Source organism: Prionailurus viverrinus, chromosome B4 (genome assembly GCF_022837055.1).
Source record: "Prionailurus viverrinus isolate Anna chromosome B4, UM_Priviv_1.0, whole genome shotgun sequence".
Taxonomy (NCBI): Eukaryota; Metazoa; Chordata; class Mammalia; order Carnivora; family Felidae; genus Prionailurus; species Prionailurus viverrinus.
The window spans coordinates 7,693,336-7,720,406 of record NC_062567.1 but is presented as its reverse complement, the minus strand read 5'-3'; the positions used below and the strand labels follow the sequence as shown (position 1 = coordinate 7,720,406).

The 27,071-nt window shown below is 41.4% G+C and overlaps 1 protein-coding gene across 3 annotated transcripts in view; it reads left to right on the top strand.

Moving 5' to 3' along the window:
• The window catches only part of USP6NL (USP6 N-terminal like), a 276,352-nt gene that overhangs the window by 45,391 nt on the left and 203,890 nt on the right, over window positions 1-27,071 (top strand). Inside the window, exons 1-2 of one of the 3 annotated variants that reach the window (XM_047867687.1) lie at window positions 6,940-7,200; window positions 25,980-26,066. In XM_047867687.1, coding sequence (XP_047723643.1) covers window positions 26,063-26,066 — 4 coding nt within the window. In that variant the 5' untranslated portion in view covers window positions 6,940-7,200; window positions 25,980-26,062. Of the gene's footprint in view, window positions 1-6,939; window positions 7,201-7,415; window positions 7,454-25,979; window positions 26,067-27,071 lie in introns of those variants that run through there. The other 2 variants (XM_047867689.1, XM_047867688.1) reach the window with 2 other exon arrangements.

The following is a 27,071-nucleotide window of genomic DNA, read 5'->3' as shown; positions in this document are numbered from 1 at the left end:
GGTCCTGACCTGAGCCGAAGTGGTCACTAAACCTACTGAGCCACCCAGGCGCCCCCTGTGTGTTCATTTTTACTTTTATCTTCCATTTATGGTACATGACATCTGCTTTCCGCTTCAGTGATTTGCATTATACTTTAGATAGCGATGCAAATTTTCCTATTTAAATTGACTTAAGTAGAAATGTGAGCCACCTTAAAGAGAGACAGTAAGTAAATAATACAAATGGTATGAGGACTTGGGGGAAAAAATAGGACTCGGATGAGCATTGGAATAAAGCATCACACTCTAGATTTGGAATATGAGCATCCGAGTGTCTCACTACTCAGCCAACTCCGGACACGTCACTGAGCTCTCTGTGCTCAGTTCCTGCTTTGCCTCGCAGAACCTTACGGCAGATGCTTTACAAATGTAAATCACTATTATTAAATTATTTGTGTTGGGTATCATCTGTATCACAGGGGCTGCGTTTCCCAGAGTCCTTTGCTAGCACTGTTCTGATAAGGTGTTGTTCTGCCAGTGAGAGGCACGCCTGGGATCTGAATGGCATAGGGAGCCTGACATTGTTCCTCTGACAGCAGTGGCTGACATAAGGGTTTGACAGACATGCATATGTGCCGTGAAGCTAGACTCCAGAGAGTACCCCTGGCAGTTACCAGCTTCTAAGCTGCAAGGCAGCTGTGGCATTGGCAATGATTTCGTGTCATTTCCTGTGACTCCAAATTCTGGGTTCAGCTTCTTGACACCGATTGGGTCCACAACTGCTGTGGAATAACTCAGGACTCAGTGCTGGTCCCCTTCCCCCCCACTCACCCTTTCCCAAGATTTTTTACCTCTGATTCCCTGTGTTAAATATCTTCCTGCTGGTAATACCTTGAGTAGTTTCTTTTTTTCTCACTGAGCCCCAAGAGAGATATTAGTTTTGTTGAACATGAAAAAAAGCTTAAATGTAATAATAACACAATAAAACTTGACATTTGTTGAGTGTTTACTAACTGCTGGTCATTGGGATAAGCCCTTTGCATGTGTGGCCCCATTTAGTTCTCTAAGAACCCTATGAGGTAATTTTTATTACTGTCTTCATTTCGCAGAGGGGAAAACTGAGGCAGAGGGTTTCTCTAGGTGTCAGAGGTGGCAAACAGTGGAGAGGGGATTTGAACTCAGGCTGCCTGAATCGAGTGTTCAATGATCCCACGTTAATATCGCCCCACCCCTGCACACACACACAAAAATGTTACTTCGGGTCTCTAATAAAGTCTACTTCAGGTCTGAAGCTAAAACTGTTTTGGAATTCAGAAGTTTCGGTTTCTAGAAGGGTGACATAGCACATACACTGCGTATTACTTGAGGGCAGCATAGGTGGGAGCTGGGCCAGGGCCTTGTCATCAACACACTGATGGTTCTGTAATAGGACGAGTGTTCATATCAAATAAAATAAAGACCATAAACAGCCAAAGGAAAGTCCAGTTCTACCAAATGAATCTAGGTGCCAAACTTAGGTGGAAAAAAAAAAAAAAACAAACCACCCCTTTTGGTTTCCAGAGCTTTTTAGATTTCATAAGTGCTAATTAGGAATTATGGGCCTGCAATCTTCATAAAGCATTAGCAAATAGAAAAGAGAAGCTGAGTAGATAAAAAAAAATTTTTTTTCCCATCTATTGTCTCATTTTAATTGAACCTTTAGTCTGGCTACTTGTGACCACTCCTTTCCTTTTTTAGCCAAAGCATGTGGGTGGGGACTTACTTCATGTCTGTGTAAATCACATGTAATTGCAAGTATATTACTTTGCAGACACGGAAAGGTTAAGGTTGTTATGTTGTTTCATGGTGTCCAGAGAGCCACCCCCCACTCAAGGGAAGAAGCCAGACAACATCAGCCAAGAAAAGGCCATGGGATACCTCAGGATCCTTTACAGCTCACCTTGTTCTTCTTGAACTTGACCTTCTTATGCAGCATTTCTGTAATTTTGATGAAGTTATTTATTAAGGTCTTAGCGTACATATAGCTAAATATAGCTTTATCAACTTTATATTTATTTATTTATTTATTTTTTTATTTTACATGTTTGTTTATTCTTGAGAGAGACAGCAGGAGCGGGGTTGGGGGGGGGGGGTTGCGGAGAGAGAGGGAGACACAGAATCCGAAACAGGCTCCAGGCTCCAAGCTGTCAGCACAGGGCCTGACGTGGGGCTCGAACATCATGAACTGTGAGATCGTGACCTGAGCCGAAGTCGGACGCTTAACCGACTGAGCCACCTAGGTACCTCTAAGCAACTTTATTTTTATTTTTTTATTTTTTATTTTATTTTTTTTTTTAGCAACTTTATTTTTAATCAACGTATCCCAGTTGTCAATATGCGGATAACAAAGCAGCCTGTTTCAGTGACTTACAACAACAATTAATGTTTGCTCTTGTGGTTCCACGGGTTGACTGCGCTCACCTAAGACGTCCTCATTTGGGGTTTCTCACGGGGTCGCAGAGTTGGGGGTCAAGGCATCTGAGGGCTCATCTGTGCTGGATGTGCAGGATTGTCTCACCCGCGTGCCTAGCAATGGAAGCTGGCTATTGGCTGGGGCTCAGTGAACGTTGCCACTATCGTGGCCTCAACATGGAAGCTGAGGGATGCTGGGTGTTTCAGTCGGTGAAGCGTCCGACTTCGGCTCAAGTTATGATCTCACTGTCTGTGAGTTCGAGCCCCACGTCGGGCTCTGTGCTGACAGTTCAGAGCCTGGAGCCTGCTTTGGATTCTGTGTCTCCCTCTCTCTCTGCCCCTCCCTGCTTGCTTGCTCTCTCTCACAAATAAATAAATAAAAACATTAAAAAAATATTAAAAAAACCCAAAAAACCCTGGAAGCTGAGTTCTGGGAGGGGGTGTGCTAAGGGTATTTCAGAGATCCAGACAAAAGCTGTAAGACTTCTCATCATCTGGTCTTAGAAAATATTCAGTGTCACTTATGGCCTATTCTTTTGGCCAGCTCAGATTCACAAGGAGGACGATATACAAAGATGTGAACACTGGAGTCATGTTTCATTGGGAGACCATCTTTGAAAATTAGCTACCACACAACTTATATAGATTTGTGTACACAAGGGTTTAAAAGTTAATTAGAAACCCATACGTATGGAGGCAAAAGTTTTATCACCCTAAATTGGGGACAAAAATGCCTTGAAATCATACCTCATTTATTTCAATATCTTAACAGTTTTTTTTAATACAACTCTGATGAGATTTAAAAAAATAAAGGGCATGACATCTAAGATGTGGTCAAATGGAGACTTTAAGTATGGTAACTTAAAGTTGAGCAGGCAGAAGCAATTCTCTAAAGCTATAAAAACATAATGAGACACTCTCCAAATGGTATGACATCATCGTAGCTTCTGGCAAACCATGATAACCATTTTGTTCTGTGAGCAGGGTGGCTGGTGAGCACAAGGGCAGAGGAGATAATGAGAGGTGGCCTTTGTAGTTGAAAACTGGTCTTTCTTACTTACTCGTGTGTATGTGTCACAGACCCTTCTGAGCATACGATGAAAGTTAGAAGACTTCTGCCCAGAGAAAATGGGTATCTGTGTACCTTTGTTCCTTCCTCTCTCCTTCCCTCCTCCTCTTTCTTCATTCCTTCTACAAGTGTTTACAGAGAGCTGGTCTTGTACCAGACACTGATCTGGACGAAGAGATAGAACAGGGAAGAAGACAGATGAGTTCCCCAATCTGTGGCATGACGTTCTTATGACAGACAGAAACAACCCCCAAGTATACCGATAAATGGACAAGACAACCCCAGATAGTTGTAAGTAACAAATTGTGTACACAACACCTTGTATACAGTTTTATGGGGTTCACAACCCTTCTGTGAACTTTTTCCTTGCTCTGCATCAGTAAGTTACCTTTTGAACCAAAGGATAACTTTTTCGTATGAGCAGCGTGGATGTGGTTGTTGATCCCCCATTGCTTGGGCACTTACACTGGGTGCACAGATACTGACTGGGCTGGTTTTTTCCCCAACAGTGAAGAACAATTATATGCAGTCTCACCGGAGGTGACTTTCCTAACCAATAGAAGAGCATCGCTTCCTTAGGAAATTTCAGAAAGTATTGCTGCTAGTGAGGATGAGAATGTGCACAACAGAGTCTGCCTCAGCTTTTTTGTCCCCTTCTTCCTCCCGTCCCTCCTTAGGGACCTATCTGTTACCCCTATTAAAAAGAAATTGGATGGATCAAATAGCCACGGATTCACATTTGAATTCTCAATTTACAGGAGACTCAAAGGACCTATACTTTCATCCACGTTGTAAAGATGGCAGTGAAGGATGATTTGCTTTGGAGAATTTTTTTTTTCTTCTATGTTCTATGTTCTTATGTTCTCACCTCCAATTGTACTTCTGGCTTTCCAGAAGCTATTATGGCATTCCGTGGGTGCACTCTTACCTTTGTCAACATTTTACGTATTCCCATTGTCATAACTCCTAGATTTTGAAAAAAACGAAAGGCCAATATCCATCTATCTTATTTCATTATAGTACACAAAATGTAGTTCTAAACCTTTGGTGTTTGTGAAATATTTTAATTGGTAACGTGAACTGATTCCATACTTTTTTTTTGACTTTTTAGTGCTTTATTGATATCGAGCTTTTACCCTTTGTATTTTAATATCTGGCATTTCACATTGGAGTGAATAGAAAAATGGAGTGCCTCTGACAGAATTCTTTAGGGGTCAGCAAAATATGGCCTTGCGGGTCAAATCCACCTATTTCTGTGAGTTTTTAGTGGAACACAGGCACATTCATCCTGTTGTATATTGTCTACTTTTGCCCTCATGTTTACTATGTTCTCTCTGTATGAAAAAGTTTGCGCATCCCTGGTTTAGAGGAAAAATGATTCTATCTTTATTTCCTTGACAATCACTGATGTAAATTCCACATTTATCACATGCCACAGATAAGTGAATCTGCACGCCTACCCCAGTGTGAAGCCCTACACAGGGGATCTAAAGACAAAAATCTGTGTTTGTCGTTTAGCAATACCTCCGAGATGCTTAAATATACAAAAAACTATAGCAATTCCTTGAAATTATACCTAAGAACAAATACTAGTTTTATACTGAAGTGACAGAACTCACTGGTGACACTCTGACTTGGGGAAAAATGTGGGGATTTCTGAACTTGAACTGTACTATAGAGTCAGAGGGCTATTATTGAAGCATAAAATTCAATCAGTGGTGCTCATAATTAGGTCCAAAATAAAGTTAAAAAAACTTACCCATATAAGTTGTGGAAAAACCTATCTGAAATTTCCACTTTATTTTGCCAAATAAGCCTGAGGCCAGGGTTGTTCATTCCAAAATCACATTTACTAGTGACGTGGGGTTCCTGTTGATTTGCAGTGATGTCCCTTGAGTAACATCTCTTGTGTATCTATGTGGTTCCCAAGGTCTCCTTAAATGATGAGCACTCAGCCATAAACATGGCAATTTAATTCAGTAAACATTTATTGAGGGCCTACCATGGGCAAACTGCTGGTCCAATACGAGCTACAAAGCTATATGAGTGGCGGGGCTCCTGCCTTTCAGAAATTCAGGTATCTCAGTTTGGGTAATCGCTAATCAGAGCATTCCAGAACTTTTGGAGAAGTGTTTGGGTATTGAAAAAGTTTCCTGCATCCTGCCAACTCTTGACCTGTTTTTACCGCAATTCATATATCAAACTATTTATGCCAGTTTTGGATCAGGCTTATTAAACACCTGTCTTCACAAACCTGGTTTAAGTGAATAGCCAAAGGGAAGTATAAACTTAAAGAGTGTACGAATAAGATCACAATACTTGTAAGCTACAAGGAACCTTGGAGACTATCCAAGACCCGGTCTTACGCACAGTTATTAAAGTCTGCATCCTTCAGCAGAGTCTGTGACCCCACCTCCTCTGTCCATCCCTCTGTTTCCATATTGCACACAGCACCCAGTTTTTTGGTGTCTGTTTTCACCAGCTGGAAAAGAGATAATAACAATGGTGCAGAGTTGCCAGCTTTAGTAATTCTAGTTCCTGGAATCAAGGACAGGAAGCCTTTGTTATTTGCACACCCTAACTCTTCTAGCTTCTATTGAATAAATCATTTAACTGTCAGCTAATTACAGTGTTGGAAAGTTTACATCATTCACCTTTTTATGGCACCTCTTAATGGAAGACTCTGGAGATTAAAACTCTTGACAGTTTCCATGATATAAAAAAGGAAAGCTGACCTAGAGAAAGATGGGACAAAAGATGAACATTTGGGAAGTTTTAAGCAGAAATGGGATCTGAGACAGTAGCCTATTTAAAGCAGTGCTGATTGGAAGACCTAAAGTTCCTGGAAAATGACAGAAATGTGATTTTTGTTAGAAGCAATACCTTTTTATTGAACGATCGTTTTGCACTTACTACCAGGCACTTGCTTGTTCCAGGTGATAACCTTACGAGGTAGGTACTACGATTCTATCACTTTACAGATGAAGAAACTGAGGCACAGAGAAAATAGAGTGCCCTAGCTCTGACAGCTGGTAAGATGGGCCCGAAAACGAAACGCGCGGCAATGTGGCAGCAGAAAACACGCTCTAGGCCACTACTCTACTGACTTCAGCCCTGGGCTCGCCCATCCCTTGACCTTTCCAAATCGGACGGCTTAAGTGGGTCGTTTCCGCGCCGTGCCTCGAAGCCTCGCTCCAGGTCCGGGGTCTGCAGTGCGGCGCGGGTCCTCTCTCCCTTGCCGGCCGGGGGTCAGAGGCGCCGCTTCCCGCCCGGGATCCCGGGGAGCTGCGTCCGCACCCCGCAGCCCTGGAAGCGCGCCCCCGCGGCCGGCGGGAACGCGGGAGCGGCGCGCACGTGCCGCCGGGAAAGGGCCGCCCGGCCGCGCCAAGATGGCGGCGGCCGCGGCCGCAGCGGCGACGGTTGGCGGCGGCCCGTGAGGCGGGCGGGGCCGGCGGCGCGGAGGCGGGGTCCCGGGCGAGCCGCCCTGGGAGGCGGGGGCCGTTTCCATAGCGGCGGCAGGAGGTGTCGCGCCGGGGAACTTCCTGGTTCCCGGGCTCGGCTTCGCCGGGAGCCTCTTGGAAGGGAAACAATGGGGCGGAGGGCACTGCGGTAGCCGCCGCCGCCGCGCCGGGACCTGCTCGGCTGCCCCGACTCCCCGCGCTGCGCCCCGCCACAGCCTCCGCCGACGGGACCGTCCGGAGGTAACTTCATTTCTTCATCTCCCACCGCAGGCGGCCGGCCGGCGGCGGCGGTGCCGGTCTCCGGGGTTTCCTCCGGGCAGGGACTCGGGTTGGCCCCGGGGAGCCGGACGCCGCCATTCCCGGCCCCGGGGAGGTGGACGGAGCTGCGGCTCCCCGCCTCTGCTCTTGGGGGTCAGGCTCGGGGAACCTGTGCGGGGCCGTCCGAGTGCCCCCTGGAACCTCGATCGTGGGGCTCTGCGGGAGTGATTGGCAGGTTGGCGGGCGCCGGGTGGGGGGGGGGCGCTGGGATGCAGGGGGCGTGCGGGGAGGGTCTGCGGCGGACGCAGCGCGAGGGGACCTGGTGGCGGGTGAAGGGGCCCGGTGGAAAGGACCCGGGTCCTCAGATCCTGGGGGAGGGGAGCCCCGCCGCCTCCCCCTCCCCCCCGGAGCAAGCTTCGGTCCCCGGGAGACGTGTCTGTCTCCCCTGCAAGTTTCACTTGCGTCCTGCGGAGCCCAAGTGGGCAGGACTGAGGCGAACTTCGTTCTTTTAAATTACTGCCTTCGTGCCGCGGAACTTTCTTTCGGCTCGGCAAGCGGAGGATGGGGTGAATGAGGGAACCGGAGAGCCTGGAAATCTGTGCGCCTTTGCAAAGTTTGCAAAGTAGTTTGCAGCTAACAGCCGAGTGACGGTGCGGCATATCTAATGCGTGAGAATGGTTGCTCGCAGGTATTTTAATGCCAGGAAATGCGAGGAGTCTGCGAATCCACATTTCTGTAAATTGAAAGACATTTCTATAAATTGAGAGTTGCACTCTCCACGCCTCTTCCCCTTTCCCTGCATTTTAATCCACAGTTGCTTTTTCGTCAGTAGACTTTAATAGGAGTTAAATGGGTCCCTTATGGGACTGGGGAGGATGTTTGAATTGGGGCACTACCCGGTCACGGGAAATAATGTGACACAAATGGGGGGAAAGAGAGTGGGGACACGATCTTAAATATTTTGCTTGCTGGAAGAAAGTGACTTTAATCCTATACTAATCCATTTATAAATGGAATCAAGTCTCTGGGATACACACTGAACATTTTGTAGCTCAGAAAAGTTGGACAGAACTTTAGAGATCACCGTGGCCAACTCCCTCTATGTGTTGAATCTCTGGGAAGTTCTAATGGAGGGAAGTCAGGGTACTTTTTCCTTTTGTAAAGTCATTTTAATAAGAATTCAGTTAGCCAGCATCACATGAACAGTGGTTTATTTACTTTTATTTCTCTATCAGACCCTCAAATTAAGAAAAAATATGAGTTTGCTGTTTCTGATAATAAAGTTTGTAAACATAGTTTAGGTTTTTACTTAGAGTGGTTGTAGATCCTGTGTGGGATTCTACACACGCAATTGACATATGTCAAACGTACATAGGTCAAAATATAACAAAAAAATTATGCTAATAGAAGTATAAATTAATTTTTAAAGGAAAACAGGTATCCCCAGTTAACAGATTCCTTTGCTGATTAAAGAATTAGTGAGTTGTCTCAAAGGCATTTGAAGAAGCATCGTTTGCCAAACATTAAGAACTTGGGCCCGAGTCTTGGTGTTTGTGCCTACTTACTGTTTTTAGCTAGCGGTCAGACTCCCTGGTGCACTTGTTTCTTTTTTTTTTTTTTTTAATTTTTTTTTCAACGTTTATTTATTTTTGGGACAGAGAGAGACAGAGCATGAACGGGGGAGGGTCAGAGAGAGAGGGAGACACAGAATCAGAAACAGGCTCCAGGCTCCGAGCCATCAGCCCAGAGCCCGACGCGGGGCTCGAACTCACAGACCGCGAGATCGTGACCTGGCTGAAGTCGGACGCTTAACCGACTGCGCCACCCAGGCGCCCCAATCCTTTTTTTTTTTTTAACGTTTGTTTATTTTTGAGAGAGAGACAGAGTATGAGCGAGGGAGGGACAGAGAGAGAGGGAGACACAGAATCGGAAGCAGGCTCCAGGCTCTGAGCTGTCAGCAGAGCCGGATGCGGGGCCCAAACTCACGAACTGTGAGATCATGACCTGAGCCGAAGTCGGACACTCAACTGACTGAGCCACCCAGGCGCCCCTATGCTCCATGATTTTATTTGTTGTTTTTAAAATTTTTTTTTAACGTTTATTCATTTTTGAGAGACCGAGAGTGAGCAGGGGAGGGTCAGAGAGAGAGGGAGACACAGAATCTGAAGCAGGCTCCAGGCTCTGAGCCATCAGCCCAGAGCCCGACGCGGGGCCCGAACTCACAGACCGCGAGATCGTGACCTGGCTGAAGTCGGACGCTTAACCGACTGCGCCACCCAGGCGCCCCTGGTGCACTTGTTTCTGATGAGGGTAGCCCATTTCCAGTTGTAACAGTGCTTGGACGTGAACTATCTCCTAGTGAGGACAACTGCCACTGGCTATACAAGCCAGTAAGTGGAAGTGTCAGCTTTGCCACCATCTGTCAACTGGCTGGCCGTCCTTGGAGTTGTTGGGAACGAAGACAACTTCCTGGCACGGCGGATTCAATCTGGGCCTCCAGTGCCTGGCAGAGGTTGTACTGGTCAGCCGTGGCTGCCATGTGCACATCTATCTCAAGTTCCTGTTATGTTTTGCAGCCAGTGAACGTGACTGAGAAGGAGGCCAGTAAATGAAAGCCAGTGGCAGATTGAAAACACAGTTAACTTCGGTTAACATGCACTAGGCATGTTAGTTAAGGCATTTGGAAGCTGGCAGAAGACTTAGCCACAATACTAAAACTTTGGGAATTGGTGCTTCAGTTCGAGGGAAAGAGACAGGTGATTGCATTCTGGTTTATGTTTGCAATTTCACTTTAACCGTGCTTGTTTTGCTTTAGTGCAATGACATTGTTATCAACAGTGTTCTGACCGTTTATTCCCAGAAAGTTTCAGTTTGTCCCTTCAGGGTGATTTTTGAAAGGCATATTGGCATTTAGGTGGGATTCGCTGGTATTTAGTTTCTCGCCCCCCCCCGCCCCCCCCCCATTAAAAAGTATCTCACTTTTTACAGTGGAAGTCAACAAAAGTAGTACCAATTTGAAAGAAATCTGTCTTCTAGCACATTTCATTATAGTACCTGGAGGTCACAGCATGGGAATTAGAATTGCAGACACTTGGATTCTCAACCGATCTGTGCCATTTCCAGGCTATATCATTTCATGCAAATAACCTAATTTTTGAGGGCTGTTTTCTTTGCAAAATTGGGGAGAATCGTAATTTCAGATCTGTTTGTTCATCCAGCAAGTACTTCTCCAGTGCCTTCCGTGCCTCAGGTTAGCTACCTTGTTTTCAACGATGACAGGAAGATAGGTTCTTTGAAGTACTGGGAGCTATAAAACCCAGGAGCAAGGAGCCTAACCTGACTTGGGGGTGGTTGGGCAAGCTTCCCTGAGCCAGGGACTCGCAAGACCTGAAGGAATAGGAGGAGATAGTAGGTGCAGAGGGGAGGTGAGCGGGTGGGACACTGTGAGGGTAAGACCGGAGCATGCGCACAGCCACGGCGCCCGGCGCCCGAAGAGACTGCCGTGAAGGTTAGAGAAGAACGCTTGGGTGGGAGTCAGCTCCCCACACGGCTCGTCGGCACCCGCGTTTGGTGTGTGGAGAAGGCCCTCGCCGCCGCGCTCGAGTCGCCTGAACGAAGGGCTTAGTCTTGCTCCTCAGCCCTCGTGGAAAGGGAGTCCGTCTCGTTGACTCTGACGCAGTAGACCTGGACACGCCTCTCTGTACGCTTTGGGGTCTCGTTTTTTAATTCTGGCGCTGTTCACTCTTCGTTTTTATATCTGAAAGGCTGGAATGAAATAAAAAGATGCTTTGATTTCTTTACAGAGATAGGCTATACGATATGAATATAGTATTTTGATATAATTTTGGTAGCATTGTTTCTTTGCGAGAGCGTAGGCTGCCTTACTTAAGGTACCTACCTCTCACAAAACGGTAGTAGCAATCTACCCTAAAATCAAAAAATATTTATTAAGGGGCGGGTAGTTTCATTTGCCTATAGGAAGGCCAGGAGTTGACTCTGGAGTCTCATATCTCGTTTGCTTAAGTGTTTTTGGCTCGAAATAGCTATTTGATTATTCTCTGAGAGAGGTACATGTTGCACCTGTGTCTTGCCGACATTGATGTCAGTGTAGAAAAAGTTATAATTTTATGCTGGAATTTTCCTTTCACTAAATTAACAATTGAATTAAAAATATTAGAGTAATGTTTTTCATGAAAGAAGTGAAAAAATATTGTTTTTGAGTTTCTTAATATATTAATTTCAGTAACTTTACATAGATCAGTAATGGCAGATTAATATTTTATTATGGAACTAATGCAGTATTTATAAGCTAGTTAGCTCTCTGGGCTTTTTGTTCCTGTTTCTTCTTATTTGGTTTTCGGACATTTTAATGCTTATTAGCGTATCTGTGGTAAGAAAAGAGAAAGTGAAATAAGATTTCAAAAAGTCAGTCGCAATAGAAAAGATTGGTCAAAATTTATAAACGGTATGTGTGCCAGATATTTTTGTGTATTTTGCTGATGACTGTTACAAAAATGAATTGGCACTTAATAACTTTACATTGACATAAATATTTAAAAATTTAAAAAATCTACTTGACTTCCTTGTTTCCCATATTTTTTCCCCTCATTCTACCTTTGTTTTGGATTCTCTTTGTAAAAATAATTATTCTATTTACTTCTTTTTTATTAGCGTGGGATCATGTGTTCTTTTGCTGTTCCTTTAGTGTTGGCCTACGAAATTCTGATATGTTTTCCCAACTTACCAAAGTATAATATTGAGACTTCCACTCTTTTTCCTGAGATTGTGAAAGGCCTTTAAAAACATTTAAGTTAATTTTCTTTCTTTCTTTTTTCTTTTTTAAACCCATTTCGTTGTCACCATGTTTTAAAATGCATATATATTTTAAGCCCCAAAGATATATTTCTATTGTGCTAGCTGGGGAGGAGCAGAGAGAGAGAGGGAGACACAGAATCCAAACCAGGCCCCAGGCTCCAAGCTGTCAGTGCAGAGCCCGACGCGGGGCTCAAACTCATGGGCTCTGAGATCATGACCTAGCCGAAGTCACACGCTTAGCTGACTGAGCCACCCAGGTGCCCCTATTTGGCTTTGTTTCTATTGAGAAGTCAGTCATAGTTTATTGCTTCTGTCTTGGTAATTGGTTTCTTTCTCAGGCTATTTTTAAGATTTTCTTTTTGGATTTCAAAGAATCCTCCCTTTCTTGCTTGGGGAGTATACCTTCCGATGTCTTTCATCCGTTTTGGATAGTTCTCAGCCATCATCTCTTCCAATATTGCTTCTTCCCCATTCTGTTTCTTGATCTTTCTGCGACTTCAGTTCCATGGTGTTAGACTCACCAAATCCTCTGTGCATTTCACTTGCCTTCGTATTTTCCATTCTTTTGTTTCTTTTCTGTGCTGGATATTTGTGTGTGTGTGTGTGTGTGTTCTGTCTTCCAGTTTACTAAGTTAGTCTTCATCTAATATGCTCTTTTTTCTAAGTTGATTTATTTTGAGAGAGAGAGAGTGCGCGGCTGCACGCCCTTAGGAGGAAGGTGGGGCAGAGAGAGACAATTCCAAGCAGGCTCTGCACCTTCAGCGCAGAGCCCGGTGTTAGGGCTCAATCTCGTGACCCGTGAGATGATGACCTGAAGCAAAGTCAAGAGTTGGACTCTTAACTGAGCCATCCAGTTGCCCCACTGTCTAGTATGCTCTTAAATGTTATTCTCTAGGTTCTTAACTTTGGTTAATTGTATTTTTCATTCTAGAATTTCAGTTTGGTTCCTTTTAAGTGGTCATGTCACTTTCATAGTTTCTAATTCCCTATCAAAAATTTCAAGCTCTGTACATATCTCTTTGAACAGGGTGAGCATGGCAACTATCCCCTGGTCGTGCAGATTTTTTCTGTAGTCTTTCATTTCTCGAGGGGTCTTATCTCCTAATGTTCCTGCCTGTCTTTGATTGTGTACTGTTCATTCTATTTGAAAAAATATGTCTAGAAGTAGTTACCGATTTAGGTAAAGTTTTTCTGTTGCTTTTGCCAGGCACTTGGTCTTACCTTTATTCAAATTAAGTTTTTTTGAATCTATGCAAGGACCGGTTTAGTTTACTTCTGTGTTATACCTTCTGGGATTCAGCCTTATGCGGTCTTATTCCAAAGTAGGGGATGGCTCCCTTGGAGGATCTTGTACTCTGACACTTTGGCTTCTGAGTCTCCAAGGCCGCCTCCATGCAGTTTAGCCTCTCAGGCATCTCTTGATTAGGCAAATATTTCCAGGAGGGAAGAAACCCCAATGTGCCACGCATGCTCTGCCCTGTCCTCCTGATTCCTTGTTAGTTCTTTGATCACCATCCTTCCCTACGTTTTAAATTAAGGTATAATAGGGGCGCCTGGGTGGCGCAGTCGGTTAAGCGTCCGACTTCAGCCAGGTCACGATCTCGCGGTCCGTGAGTTCGAGCCCCGCGTCAGGCTCTGGGCTGATGGCTCGGAGCCTGGAGCCTGTTTCCGATTCTGTGTCTCCCTCTCTCTCTGCCCCTCCCCCATTCATGCTCTGTCTCTCTCTGTCCCAAAAATAAATAAACGTTGAAAAAAAAATTAAATTAAGGTATAATATACATATAGTAATGTGCACTAATCTTAATGTATATCCTGAGGAGTTTTTGTAAATGTATAATCATACTCAGATCAATATACAGAACATTTTTGCCACCCCAGAAGGCCCGTGTCACACTCCTTCCCAATCCATACTACCTATCTTCCTTGCCTTGGGTAACAATTACTCAGTTTTCTAGCACCATAGACTAGTTTTACATTAAAAAAACTCATTTATTTTGAGAGAGAGAGGGAGTGACCAAGCAGGGGGTGGGGGGGGGGGGATGGGGAGGGGCAGAGGAAGAGAACGAATCCCGAGCAGATTCCGTGCTGTCAGCACAGAGCCTGACATGGGGCTCGATCCCATCTCCCGTGAGATCATGACCTGAGGTGAAATCACGAGTCCTGCACTCAACCGACTTGAGCCACGCAGGTGCCCCTAGTTTTGCATTGCTTGTTTTTTGTTTTTGTCGAAATAGTATCATACAGTGTACATTCCTCTGTGTCTGATCTGGCTTGTTTCATTCAATATTGTAGTCTATCGATGAGATTCAGCTATGTTTTTGCATGTAGTGGTAGTGTTTCTTTTTCATGGCCCTGTACTTGTTCTAGTTACTGGGGCATCTAAAAAATTGCCTCAAAACTCAGTGACTTAAACAATGACCTTGATTTCCGTACACAACTGTAATTTGAGCCTTGCTTGTTATAGCTGCATTTGGTGTCAGGAAGGGCTGCTTGAAGGCTGGGCCTAATAGTGTTGCAAGTTTTGCCCACGTGTCTGCCGTTTGCGGACCAGCACTTAAATGTGGCCTGAGTGTGCTCACAGCCTCGTGGCAGTGTTCCAAGTGCTAGCGTCCTCCACACACGTGCAGTGGGGAGAGCGGTGGAGATCCTGTGAGCCAGACACATGCTGTATGTCCTCTTATGACTTGGCTTTGAAACTTAATGCAGTTTTACTTCCACTGCATTGTATTCTTGGAGGCAGTTATGAGCCTGCCTAGGTTTGAAGAGCAGGGGAACAGACTCTGCCTCTTGATGGGGAGAGAGAAGATTCTGCCCTTGATCTCAGCCAAAAGGCCGAGAAGCAATGGGAGAGATCAGATTCTAGAAGAGCATGTGAGACCGGAAATGTTGTGGTCGACATTATTGGAAAATATAGTGTGCCACAGTAGCAGCCTCATACACAAGCCTATCACAATTTATTTATCCATTCTTTTAATACACATGTGAATTATTTCCAGTTTTGGGCTATTGTAATAAAGCTGCTGTGGACATTTTTGTGCGTGTACTTTGTTGGGTTTATGCAGTCCTTTCTTTTGGAAATACCCCTGGGCACAGAACTATTGAGTAATATAGGCAGATATATATTTTGCCCTACTAGTTACTACCAACTTTGTCAGTGTGGTTGTACCAATTTATATCCTCTGATATTTTTAAGAATTAAAGAAATACCTATATTTGTCTAGCTTTTTGATTGTATTTAAAACAAGAGGCTTGGTGTGTAATCTGTGGTCTAGTTTTATTGGAAATGTAAGTTGTATTTGAACATGTATTTAGATTAGTGCTAGGTACAGTTACCATTAGCAGAATATCTGCATTAATTGCTGAAGAGAAATTTCTGAAATTTCTTTTTAGAACTTGCTTTTTGGAAATATTGAGCTCCATCCCTCAATTTATATCACATTTTGTTTCTCATCAATGCTTATCATGAGTTTGAATTCTAAAGCTCATTCACCAGACTTGCTTGGGAAATATTTTTCTGTTACAAAATCTTTTTCCTACAAAGCTGGTAATTTGCCGTCACCAGGGATTGCCAGAAGAATGCTCCAGGTTCTTCCCTTAAACTTTCAGGGTTACTCTTTTGATTACTTCACTACTGATAGTCATTTTAACTTTCTTCTAAGTGTCATTTGAATCTGGCCCCCTCCCACACCCCCTTTTTGTAACCAGCATTTTAGACCAGTTTGTTTCAGCTCATACCTGGTTTTCTGCAATCATTTATTGATTGATCCTGCTAATAATGCTTGGGAAGTTAGAATTCTCTTACTCATTGAATTAAGATTAGTTTTTAGTTCCTAAATCTAACAGTGCTAGAAAGAGAACTTAAAAATCATTTCAACTTATTTAAAAATAAGACCTGAAAAAACAAAAACAAAAACAACAACCACCACCAAAACTGAATCAGTGCTAGAGTATAGAAGATATTTAGATTACCGAAGCATTTTTTCTGGCATAATCACTTGACAGTCTTGAGTGGTAGGTGCGTTGAAAAGTTTAACTCTCATTTTACAGGTAAAGAACGTGAGTCTCAGCTGTGCCTCTTGCATCTAGGACTCCTTGTATGTTGAGTGATCTTCCTTCAGGGCCCACAACCTACCATCAATTTGCTGAATTCCAATCTTATTGACTACATGAATTTTCCTCTCTTCAACTTGATATATTTGCATCTTATGGCCAATACGTTTACTCATTTTCATTCACTGCAGGGCCTTTGCATGAGCAGATAGTACTTTTGTCCTGAATTTGTTTGGTTAGTGGCAGGATGGCTGGGACAAGGTTTGTCTTGATTTTTTATACCAAGCCCCTTGAGAAGTTTTTGCATATTGTCTAGCTGGATAAGTATTTACTGAAGGGATGGATGGATTCTTGTCTTTAGAATCTGGAGTTTTTAGCTGACTTTTAAAATGATGCCAGGCCTCTTAAAGTCAGATGTCTTGTATCCTTCGTTTTAGCTTTGATCTGCAGAGCTCGCATTAGGTGCACTTCTCTGATAGTATGTATCAAGTGCGTTAGGCAAATATAATCTGAACAAATTATAAGATGCTTTTTTTTTTTAATGTTTTAAATGTTTATTTATTCTTTTTTTTTTTTTTCAATATATGAAGTTTATTGTCAAATTGGTTTCCATATAAGCTGCTTTTGAAAGGCCCTGCCTCTATAGCTGTAGGTAAAGAAGCTTGGGAAAGGACATTTGTTTTTCTAAATACATAAAAGTTAGCATGTTCACCAGTGTAAAGCTGCTGGAATTCGATAAGTCCTTCTGGAAACCTAACTCAGATTCTACCTGTAGAAGGGGAAATTAGACCTCATTCTTATCTGATGCTTCATTAACATACACGTGTAAACAAACCGAGGAAATCCAATGATTTCACATTTTGCCCATCTCATTTTCTGACCTTATTAGCAGGAAGTGCTGTGTTGATGTAGTGAATAGTGGGTAGGAGAAATAGACCTTTCACTCTAGCGCTGACGGAAGATTTGCTTCACTTCTCTGGAGCTGGGAAAATATTGAAAGTTGTTCAAATTTAGCATTGTATTTCAGGGGGTATAAATTGCAGAAAGAGCATTCTTTATAGAAAGCCCAAGAGTTAGGAAAGTATAGTGGTGAGACTTCCTGTGTCAATGAATAGGGACTCTAATATTAACTGAAGTTGTTTATCTGGAATGAGAAGACATTACCCAGTATGTATATGTGTGCCCAGCATATGTCTTTGAACCAATGAACTATGAATCTGAATTAAGAAAGAAAGGTACTAGAAATCCTCTAATGTAAGTTCCACGGGGCCAGGATCTTTGTTTTGTTCTTGGCTGTGTCTGCAGGGCCTAGAACACTCCCTGGCTCATAATAGCTGCTCAGTAAATATTTATTAAATGGATAGTCAATTTGTATATTATCTGTTTGTTTTAAATTTAAAAACCCAACATTAATCATTTAAATATTGCTTTATAATCCTTTGGGAAATAAATTGGTTGAGGCATCATTTCTGATAATTCTTGTTGGACATTTGAGTTGTTTATAAATTTTTTTTGCTGTCCTGAATCAAGCTTCAACAAAGGAAATTTTCTTAAGCTCTTTCTTGGGCTGGTAGTTCAACACATAGCAATGTTGTAAAACAGGCTCTAGGAATTTCTCCTAGAAAATGAACTTGGCTTGTGCAACTCTGAGGGTGAGATCAGAAGCTTTAGTGATCAGACGTCTGAGATCAGGTAGCACCATTGATACAGCTCTGAGTAGGCCTGCTGCTCTTACACATGTGGATAATGTCTAATCCTCAGTCTTTGCACGTGAAAGCTCTCTTGCAATTTGTAGTGGAACTGCCTATCACTTGACTTTGTCTTTTACTTTTAAAGAATGAATGAGTCACTACAAATATTTCTGCCTCTTAATTATAGTTTAAACATTCTGAATGCATTTAACTCCTTCATATGGATGGGTATACATATTCTGTTGTTCTCATTTATCATCATTTCACTTCTGAATGGCTTGGGAAAAATTTTGCTCTTTCATATTAAAGTATTATAAAACTTATTCTACAAAAAGCTCTGTGTAATGTGTGTTACATAGGGTCTAATATAATGGTGTCTATAGTGTCCCCTCCCTCAACTTAAGCAATAGAACATTATCAGTATCCTCTTGGATCACATCTCATTGTTCCTCCTCCTCCGTCCATTACTTGTCCTGGGAAACCGTCAGGTTCAACTTTAGGCTCTAGCATTCTCTTGCTTTTCTGTATAGTTACATTGCATATGTATATGTCCCTGAACAACTTATTGTGAATTTTACATATTTTGGAACTTTATGTTAATAGTATCATTGTGTGTGTGTGTGTGTGTGTGTGTGTGTGTGTGTGTGTGTGTGTATTCACAAATTTAGTGAGTAAAGCTTTTTAGTAAAACTAAAACTCACACATTTCATTTGCATTTAAAGTTGATGTCCTTGCTCTCTGCATTAGTCATCTTTTGCAGTAATTATGCTGTGTAACAAACCACTGCAACATTTCAGGGCTGTGAAAGGACAGACATTTATGTCTAGCTCACAGGTTTGGCAGTCTCTGCTGGGTTTGGCTGGGCTTGTCTATAAGCCTTGGGTTGGGTTCAGTTATGTGCTGGGTGTCTACTCATTCTGGGACCAGCAGCTGTCGGGGTACAAGACACACGCCAAGCTCAGGGCTCTTAAACCCTCCACTTACAAATGGGATAGTGTCAGTTGTGCCCAGAGTCCCAACATGTCATGCGATCGGACCCCCACATCCATGAGGTGGGGAGTATGTCCCACCCTTAGGGAAGTCACAGTGAGAGCAGTGAGTGAAGGAAGGCATGTGAATAAAAGATAGTATCTGCCATATCTTCCTCTTGAACAACAGCATAAGAAACTTGGAATATTTCCTTTCTTATTACTTCCCTTCTAGATTACATGCTGTTGTTCAGTACTTTCTCTCTCTCTTTTTTGTAACTCCTGATTTAGAAATCATACCTCTAATATTTGTTTGTGTTTACTCATGTTTACAACTTTTATCTCACCATTCTTTTCTGTGTTTCAGATCTTCTCTTTGGCATCATTTTCCATATTTGTGAACTACAGTTTTGGAAGCATCTTTAATGAGGATCTGTTTATATTCTCGCAGTTTGTGTCTGAAATTTTCATTATTTTGTCATTTTTCTTGAAAAGTTAGTTTTAGCTGTGTTGAGTATATAATTATGGTTAACAGTTTCTTTATTTTAGCTTTGAAGACATTATTCTAGTGTCTTCTGGCTCCCATTGTTGCAGTTGGTAAGTCACATGTCAAGTCTAATTGTTCCTTCTGTGAGCAATCTGCCTTTGGTTTCTGGTTGCTTTTAAGAACTCTCTGTCATTGATGTTTCACAGTTTCACGATGGTATCTCTAGGTGTCAATTTCCATTTTATTTATACTTTGTGGAATTTGCTGAACCTGAGTCTGTACTTTAGTGTCTTTCATCAGTTCAGGAAAATTCTTGGCTATTGTCTTTTTGCAGATTGTCTCTCCCTCATTCTTGATGTTCTCTTTCTAAAACTCCCAATTAGATATATATGTAAAATAGATGTTTTAATCTATTTTTCATATCTCTTAATCTTCCTTTATATTTTTTAATCTGTCTTTGTCGCATCCTGGATGATTTCAGATCTGTCATCTGGTTCATTAATTCTCTCTTTAGCAGCATCCACTTTGCTGAACTTGTCTGTTGAGCTTTAATTTTAGTTATCCTGTTTTTCACTTGATTCTTTTCCAAATTTGTTGCCTTCTTTTTTGCTCATATTTTTCATTTCCTGTTGTTTTTCAAACATTATTGTCCTTTCCTTTTTGACATATTTGTGATGAGTCTGCTTATTTCTGTCGAATCTTGGCTTATGCATAGTTTTAAATTTTGAGCTAATTTTTCCTGTAACTTTGTGGAAATGCTTATGAGACTTGGCTTAAGAGTGCTTTCTCCCAGAGGGAATTTGCAATTGAGGACAATGTCAAACCAGGGCAACTTCATTTCTAGGTTTGAGATTTTTATAATATACAAGTGTATGGATTTGAACTTGAAACCTGGGTGAAGGTTGGTTTTGGTTACAGATTTCCGGTGAATACTCCCCTCCCCCTCCCCAAACACAAATAAACCTAGACTCAGGAGAGAATTTTCCTTCAGTCTTCCTTTGGGGTAGATTTTTTTCCCCCCTTACTTAGTTAATTATTTTTATTGAAGATGTAGTGTTTCAGGTCCCAGGCTCTCTGTACTTATCTGTAGTCTGACTTTCCATGTTGTATTGTGTAAAGCTCTAGTTTTGTCCCAAGCATGACTGTCAGCACTGAAAGCCCTTCAGCATTGTCTGGTAGAATTTTCGGGGATCATGGAAATGTTACACACCTCTGCTAATACAGCAGCCACTAGCCACATTTAAAATGTATGAGATATGACAAAGCAATGGAATTTTAAATTTTACATGGTTTTAATTAATTTAAATTTAAATAGCTACAGGCTGGTGGCTGCAGTATTGGACGGTGCAGCGTGGTTATGGGAGATTGGCAATTGCCTGGAAAGCCCGTTGCTGGTGTCAGTGCTTACTTATCACCCCCTCTTTGTGCTCCTGTGCGTTTTTTTCGGTCTCTGGGGATTTCTCTTAGTTGCTTATGAGCTTTGCCGTGCATTTAATAGGATAATTATTGTATTTTATCAAGTATTTTTGATGTCATGTAGCAAGAGGGTTCGCAAGCTCTTTGGGCACAAGAATCTCAGAAACGGAATTACCTGACAGCTGTATTTTTAGTTGGAGAGATACTTACCTTGAATGGTAAAAATTGGAAAGTTCACAGTGAAGTAGTGGATGTTCTTCGGAAACTGAGCATGAAGTTAGAAATTATGAAGAAGAATTAATTAAATACTTTCTTTGCCATCGTTCTTACTCTACAAAACATTAAAGGATGCTAAAACATAAAAATGGAGCTGTAACTAATGTTTTTCAAGTCTTAACACATGGTCTTCAGCTGCTTGGTGTGAGTGTTTTACCAATACAAGAGCACTTGAATGAAAAGGTATATATATTTATTTAGAGAGAAATATTTTGCAGATGGACAGAAAAAACAAAATGAACTTGAGAGATCATAGGGAACTGTGGTGGTGGAGGGACAGGAAAGGACTTGGACATTCAGTGCTGAAAGTATGTGTTTCGCTTCTGGCTTTAACAGGGCCTGTGTTATTTAACTGGAAGGATTTAAAAATATATAAATAACGAGTCCTAGCTATTTCTCAGGTATACGCTTCTTTTTCCTTCAAAGCCAAATATTTTAGAAATGTGTGGTTGGTTTTGGATATTCATTAATAAAAACACTTAAGACACTTTGTAATAAATTTCTGTTACTTTACGATTTGCTTGCTCTTTTGGAGCGGTAGGTACATTGGATTCTTTTTTTGTCACTTGTATTTTTGTATTATGGTTAAATACACATAAGACTACCATTTTAACCTTTTTTAAGTGTCCAGTTCAGGGGCATTAACTACATTTACATTAATGTAGGACCATCACCATTCATCTCCAGAACTTTTTTCATCCTCCCAAACTGAAACTCTGTCCCCATTAAACATTAACTTCCTGTCCTCCCCCGCCCCGCCCCCCAGCTTCTGGTACCCATCATTCTACTTTCTGTCCCTGAATTTGACTTCTCTATGTACTTCATTCATGTAAGTGGAATCATAGGGTGTTTGTCTTATATATGACTTGCTTATTTCACTTAGCATAATGTTCTCAAGATTACATTTAATTTTCTGAAATTGTGATTTGTGCTAAGAGTAAAAGAATGGAGGTCCCATCGGCTGGTAGTGGAGATTGGCATTCTCATGTATTTCTTTCCATAGAAGATCGTATACAGTGAAGTGAATTACTGTTAATTTGATCTCCTGAAAGAATATTATAAGAAACAATAGAATGTGATACCATATGTTGTGGTTTATAATTCTGTTAAATTTAAGTTTTAAAATCATTAAAATTGGGGCTGCTGAGCTTGTTCTAAAATATATTATCTGGTGTTATAAAACCCAGAAATCCTTTCCAATACTTCTAGAGGTTTAAACTGTCTAAAAGCATCAGAAATTATTTTAGGCTGCCTAGTGCCTGCAGTAAAGAAGAGGATATGGCGGAGTTTGTTTTACTTTAAAAAAAAAATTATTATTGATTTATTTTAAATGTTTATGTACTTTGTGTGCACATGTGGGGGAGGGGCAGAGAGAGAGGGAGGGAGAGAATCCCAAGTAGGCTGTGTGCTGTCAGCGTGGAGCCTGATGCAGGGCTTGGTCTCGTGAACTATAAGATCATGACCTGAGCTGAAATCAAGAGTTGGACGCTTAAGCCACCCACTCGCCCTGCGTTTACCCTGAGTTCCCTGTCAGGATGGGTTATCCGTAGCCCTGCTTACCATTCATGCAGATCAAGTTTTGTCACAAAAAGTTGGAGGTGTCACTTGAAAGAATCTGTATTAGGTTAGTGTGAGTACACATTCCCATGTGGAGGATAAATAGCATAGCTCAAGTTACTAGAAAATGACTTTAAAGGCCAGATTTTACAGAAAGACCCCAGTATACCTACTATGTGAAACTGTGGATTTAAAACAAATTATTTTTTTTCCCTCTTGGATGGTGTGAAAAACAAAGTTAGATTTTTTTCTTCTCTTTTTTCTATGTCCATTGGGAGGGGATAGCATTTAGAGGAGGAGAAAGAGAGTGTGCACATTATTTATTTTGAGAGAGAAAGCACGAGTGTGAGCGGGGTAGGGGCAAAGAGAGAGATTGGGAGGGAGAATCCCTAGCAAGCTCTATGCTGTCAGGACAGAGCCTGATGTGGGGCTCGACCTCACTAACTTTGAGATTATGACCTGAGATTATGAGCTGAAATCAAGAGTCAGACACTTAACCAGCTGAGCCACCTGGGCTCCCCTGTGTCCATTTTATCTTACATGCTTCTGAACTGCGTTGGTGCTTAAAAGAATTTGCATGCGACCTACTTTGAAAGTAGACAGGAGGGTCTACATTTCAAAGTTGCTATTATGCTAAAGAGTTTGAACCAGTGAGTTCAGTTACGAGTAATTTCCAAGTATGTTTTTCTAAGAACTGCTCCATGACATTTTACAGTAATTCCAATTCATGCATTGTTTCATATTTGTCAAGTATATTTATCACCTTAGATGGTAAGGTCATAAATCCACTGTTGATAAGTTTTATTATCCTGGTATTTTTGAGGTTACTATTTTTAGCGATAAGAAAACTTGATATGTTAGGAAGTTCAGTTCTTGAATAAGTATTTGTTCAGCATTTTACAATTATGGGTAGGAGGCGCTACTTAGTATAAAATGCTTTCACGTTGCCATTTAGGAATTAAAAATTTTTTTTAGAACATTTATTTATTTTTGAGAGACAGAGAGCATGAGCAGGGGAGGGGCAGAGAGAGAGGGAGACCCAGAATCCGTAGTACGCTCCAGGCTCCGAGCTATCAGCACAGAGCCTGAAGCGGGGCTTGAACTCACGAATTGCGAGATCATGACCTAGGCAGAAGTTCAGATGCTCAACCGACTGAGCCACCCAGGTGCCCCACCATTTAGGAATTTTATTTTATTTTTTTTAAAATTTTTTTTTTTCAACGTTTATTTATTTTTGGGACAGAGAGAGACAGAGCATGAACGGGGGAGGGGCAGAGAGAGAGGGAGACACAGAATCGGAAACAGGCTCCAGGCTCCGAGCCATCAGCCCAGAGCCTGACGCGGGGCTCGAACTCACGGACCGCGAGATCGTGACCTGGCTGAAGTCGGATGCTTAACCAACTGCGCCACCCAGGCGCCCCTAGGAATTTTAAATTTAAGATCAAAAACTTTGTTATAAACAGGAACAAAGAGAAAAGTCCCTGACCAAAGAGACTAGACTCTACCAGTGTAAGTGAACTATAAGTAAACTCCTGGATCATCTGTGAATGTTTAATCTACCCTGTGTATCTGTAACATGGGATTGCCTTCCTGTGTCGTCATTCACCATGCTCCAGGGCTCAGCATGTTTGACCTCCTAGTTCCCTGGGAGGGAAAACAGATCTAATAGCCTGAGTGAAACACCATCAAAAAACTGTATTTATAGCGAGAAACTTCTTGTCACATATTCTGAAACTAACATATAGATTATGTGTTATTTTAGATTTTTCACACAACTTCTCATTTCCTTTGGGATAATTGGGTTATCTGGAAATGAAAATCATAGCATTTACTGTATAGATAAAGAAGAAAGCCTGTGGGATGGGGGTCAGGTGATTACGTGGCAGTACTATGATTATATGCCATTGCTAATTACAGTCTACAAATCATGCTGTGCATACAGATTTTCATTTTTTAAATTTGTATTTCTCACGTATTTTACATGACATGAGTGAAGTATATAAATGAGACCAACATTATTTCTTCAAAAAATGTTACCCTAACTTTAATCTGTTGCAGAGTCAGTGGTCCTTAGTACTATGCTATGTTCTTAATTGATTTAGAAAATAAAGTAACTGTCACTTTCTGTGATTGCAAAAAGTAGTTTATCAGTTTATGAACAAAGTTGTAAATGAGGAAGCACAGTGTAAATGTTATGTCAAACCTTAATCTACCTATGGGATTTTATGTGTTAGATTTGGGGAGGCACTGTGCATCCGTAATTATGTTGAAATATAGTATTAGTATTACTTTATGCCTCATTTTCTTTAATATATTAATCAAGTAAGGCAGATTTAGTTTGTATTTATACTAATGCAGGGTGATGCTTTATGTTATACTGAAGTGAAAAGAACCAAATACAAAATTTTGTATGTAGTATTTATAAAGTATATATTTTTTTAAATGTGTATTTATTTTTGTGAGACTGAGAGACAGATGTGAGCAGGGGAGGGGCAGAGAGAAGGAGACACAGAATTCAAAGCAGGTTCCAGGCTCTGAGCTGTCAACACAGACATGGGGCTCGAACCCACGAAACACGAGATCATGACCGGAGCCGAAGTTGGATGCTTAGCCCAGGCACCCCTATAAAGTGTATTTTGAAGAAATACTTACAAAAAAATTCCCTTGAAAGGAACATGCCCCACGTAATTGGGTAGATGTAGTGGCATTTTGTGGTAAGAGAATTTTTGTTTCTATTTTGCTGTTGTTTCCAATTTTTTTAAACAATGAAACCATATTTTATAATGAGGAAAATGCCCATTATTAGAGAAAGTCTATAGCAATACCTTTAGTGGTCTTCATTTGATAGTGTATAAATTATTTATGTGTAATCAAAAATCAATTTAGCAGATGTGATATGCTGTCTTTATCCTAGATGGAGTACTTTCTTTCTAGGACTTATTTATTTGGGAAAGGGGGAGGGAATAAGTTTTTAGTAAGTGAAAACCAAGGACGCCTGTTTCTGTGTGATAATAAGTTTCTGTGTGATAATTACTTTGTATGTACTATTTGCTTTGGGGGTAACTTCTTATAGACAAAGGAAAATACAAGTGGAATCATGATGTTTTAAAGATTGGCAATTTTTTATATTTTTAGATGAAGGTTTTATATTCAGAAGGTTCTTTTGGAAATAGAAAATTGCTGAAACCAAATTATTTTCATTTCTTTTTAGAATATTTTAGGGGCGCGTGGGTGGCTCAGTCGGTTAAGTGTCCGACTTCGGCTCAGGTCATGATCTCACGGTTTGTGAGTTCGAGCCCCGCGTTGGGCCCTGTGCTGACAGCTCAGAGCCTGGAGCCTGCTTTGGATTCTGTGTCTCCCTCTCTCTCTGCCCCTTCCCCACTCGCACTCTGTCTCTCTCTCTCAAAAATAAATAAACGTTAAAAAAAATTTAAAAAAAATTTTTTATTTTAAATGCTGACCTTTAAAAAGATGATTTCTTTCTCTCTGTTTTCTTACTAGGACATGTATTCTTCTGAGAAACCTTGGACAGCAGATTTTGGTTTACTATCTGATTGGGACAGCCTACAGAGATATTTCCAGTCATGAGTAAGTATCCTGTGTTTCATTTCAGAGTCCTGGGCAGCATTTGTAGTGTACTGAAAAAATAGAAAAAGTTTATTATTGGACAAACTGGAATTATGTTACTTCATCAGAGACTGGATACTCTGGTCAGCCCAGTACTGTGTACCTATCTGTATTTAAACAAGGAGATACTTTTTGATGCTTGGTTTATTCTGAAAAGTTAGACATGGTGAGGAAATCTGTGTCATTAGTTTCTTGGCTGATTTAATTCTGTTATCTAAAATTTTCTGTTGACTACTCATTGGGAAGTGACTTGTGAAAAATATGAAGAGGGAGATACTCAAATATAGAGGATAGTCTAGTGGTTGCCAGAGGAGAAGTGGGTGGGAGAAAAAGAAAGAAATATTAAGAGGGAAAATTTAAATTGATTGTAATTAGCAGAAGTTTAATTGTGTGAGGTTTGATCATTGGGTAACATGGGTGAGTATATAAGCAAAAAAAAAAATCTATTAATGTCTTTGATGGAATGAAAACCACATCTATCCTGTAGACTTTCCAAATTTGATACAGGTTTTATTTTCTCCCGTAGTGGTTCTGTATGTACATAGTATTTTCTGCCATTCCAGTCTGCTTCCGGCTGTGACTAGGAGAGCTGGGTTTTACGACTTTGTATTAACTGTTTATTTTAGGGAGTGAGGAAAGAATTACGAGTTTTGCCTTGACTGTGATCATATAACAATTTTGATGTATTTTTTAAAAAGTACAGATTTTTTGATTATGGGAACTTTGAATAGAGTGAGCATTTCCTGCTGGAGTATAATGTTAGAGAGTTTTAACATTTTCACATGTATTTCATATTGATTATCTTAATATGGATAGAGCGTTTTTTAATTTACTTTTTTAAAAGATTTTTTTTTAAGTTTATTTATTTTGAGAGAGAGAGAGAGAGCATGCGTGTGTGCGTGAGCAGGGGAGGAGCAGAGAGAGAGAGAGAGAGAGAGAGAGAATCTTAAGCAGCCTCCGCAAGGC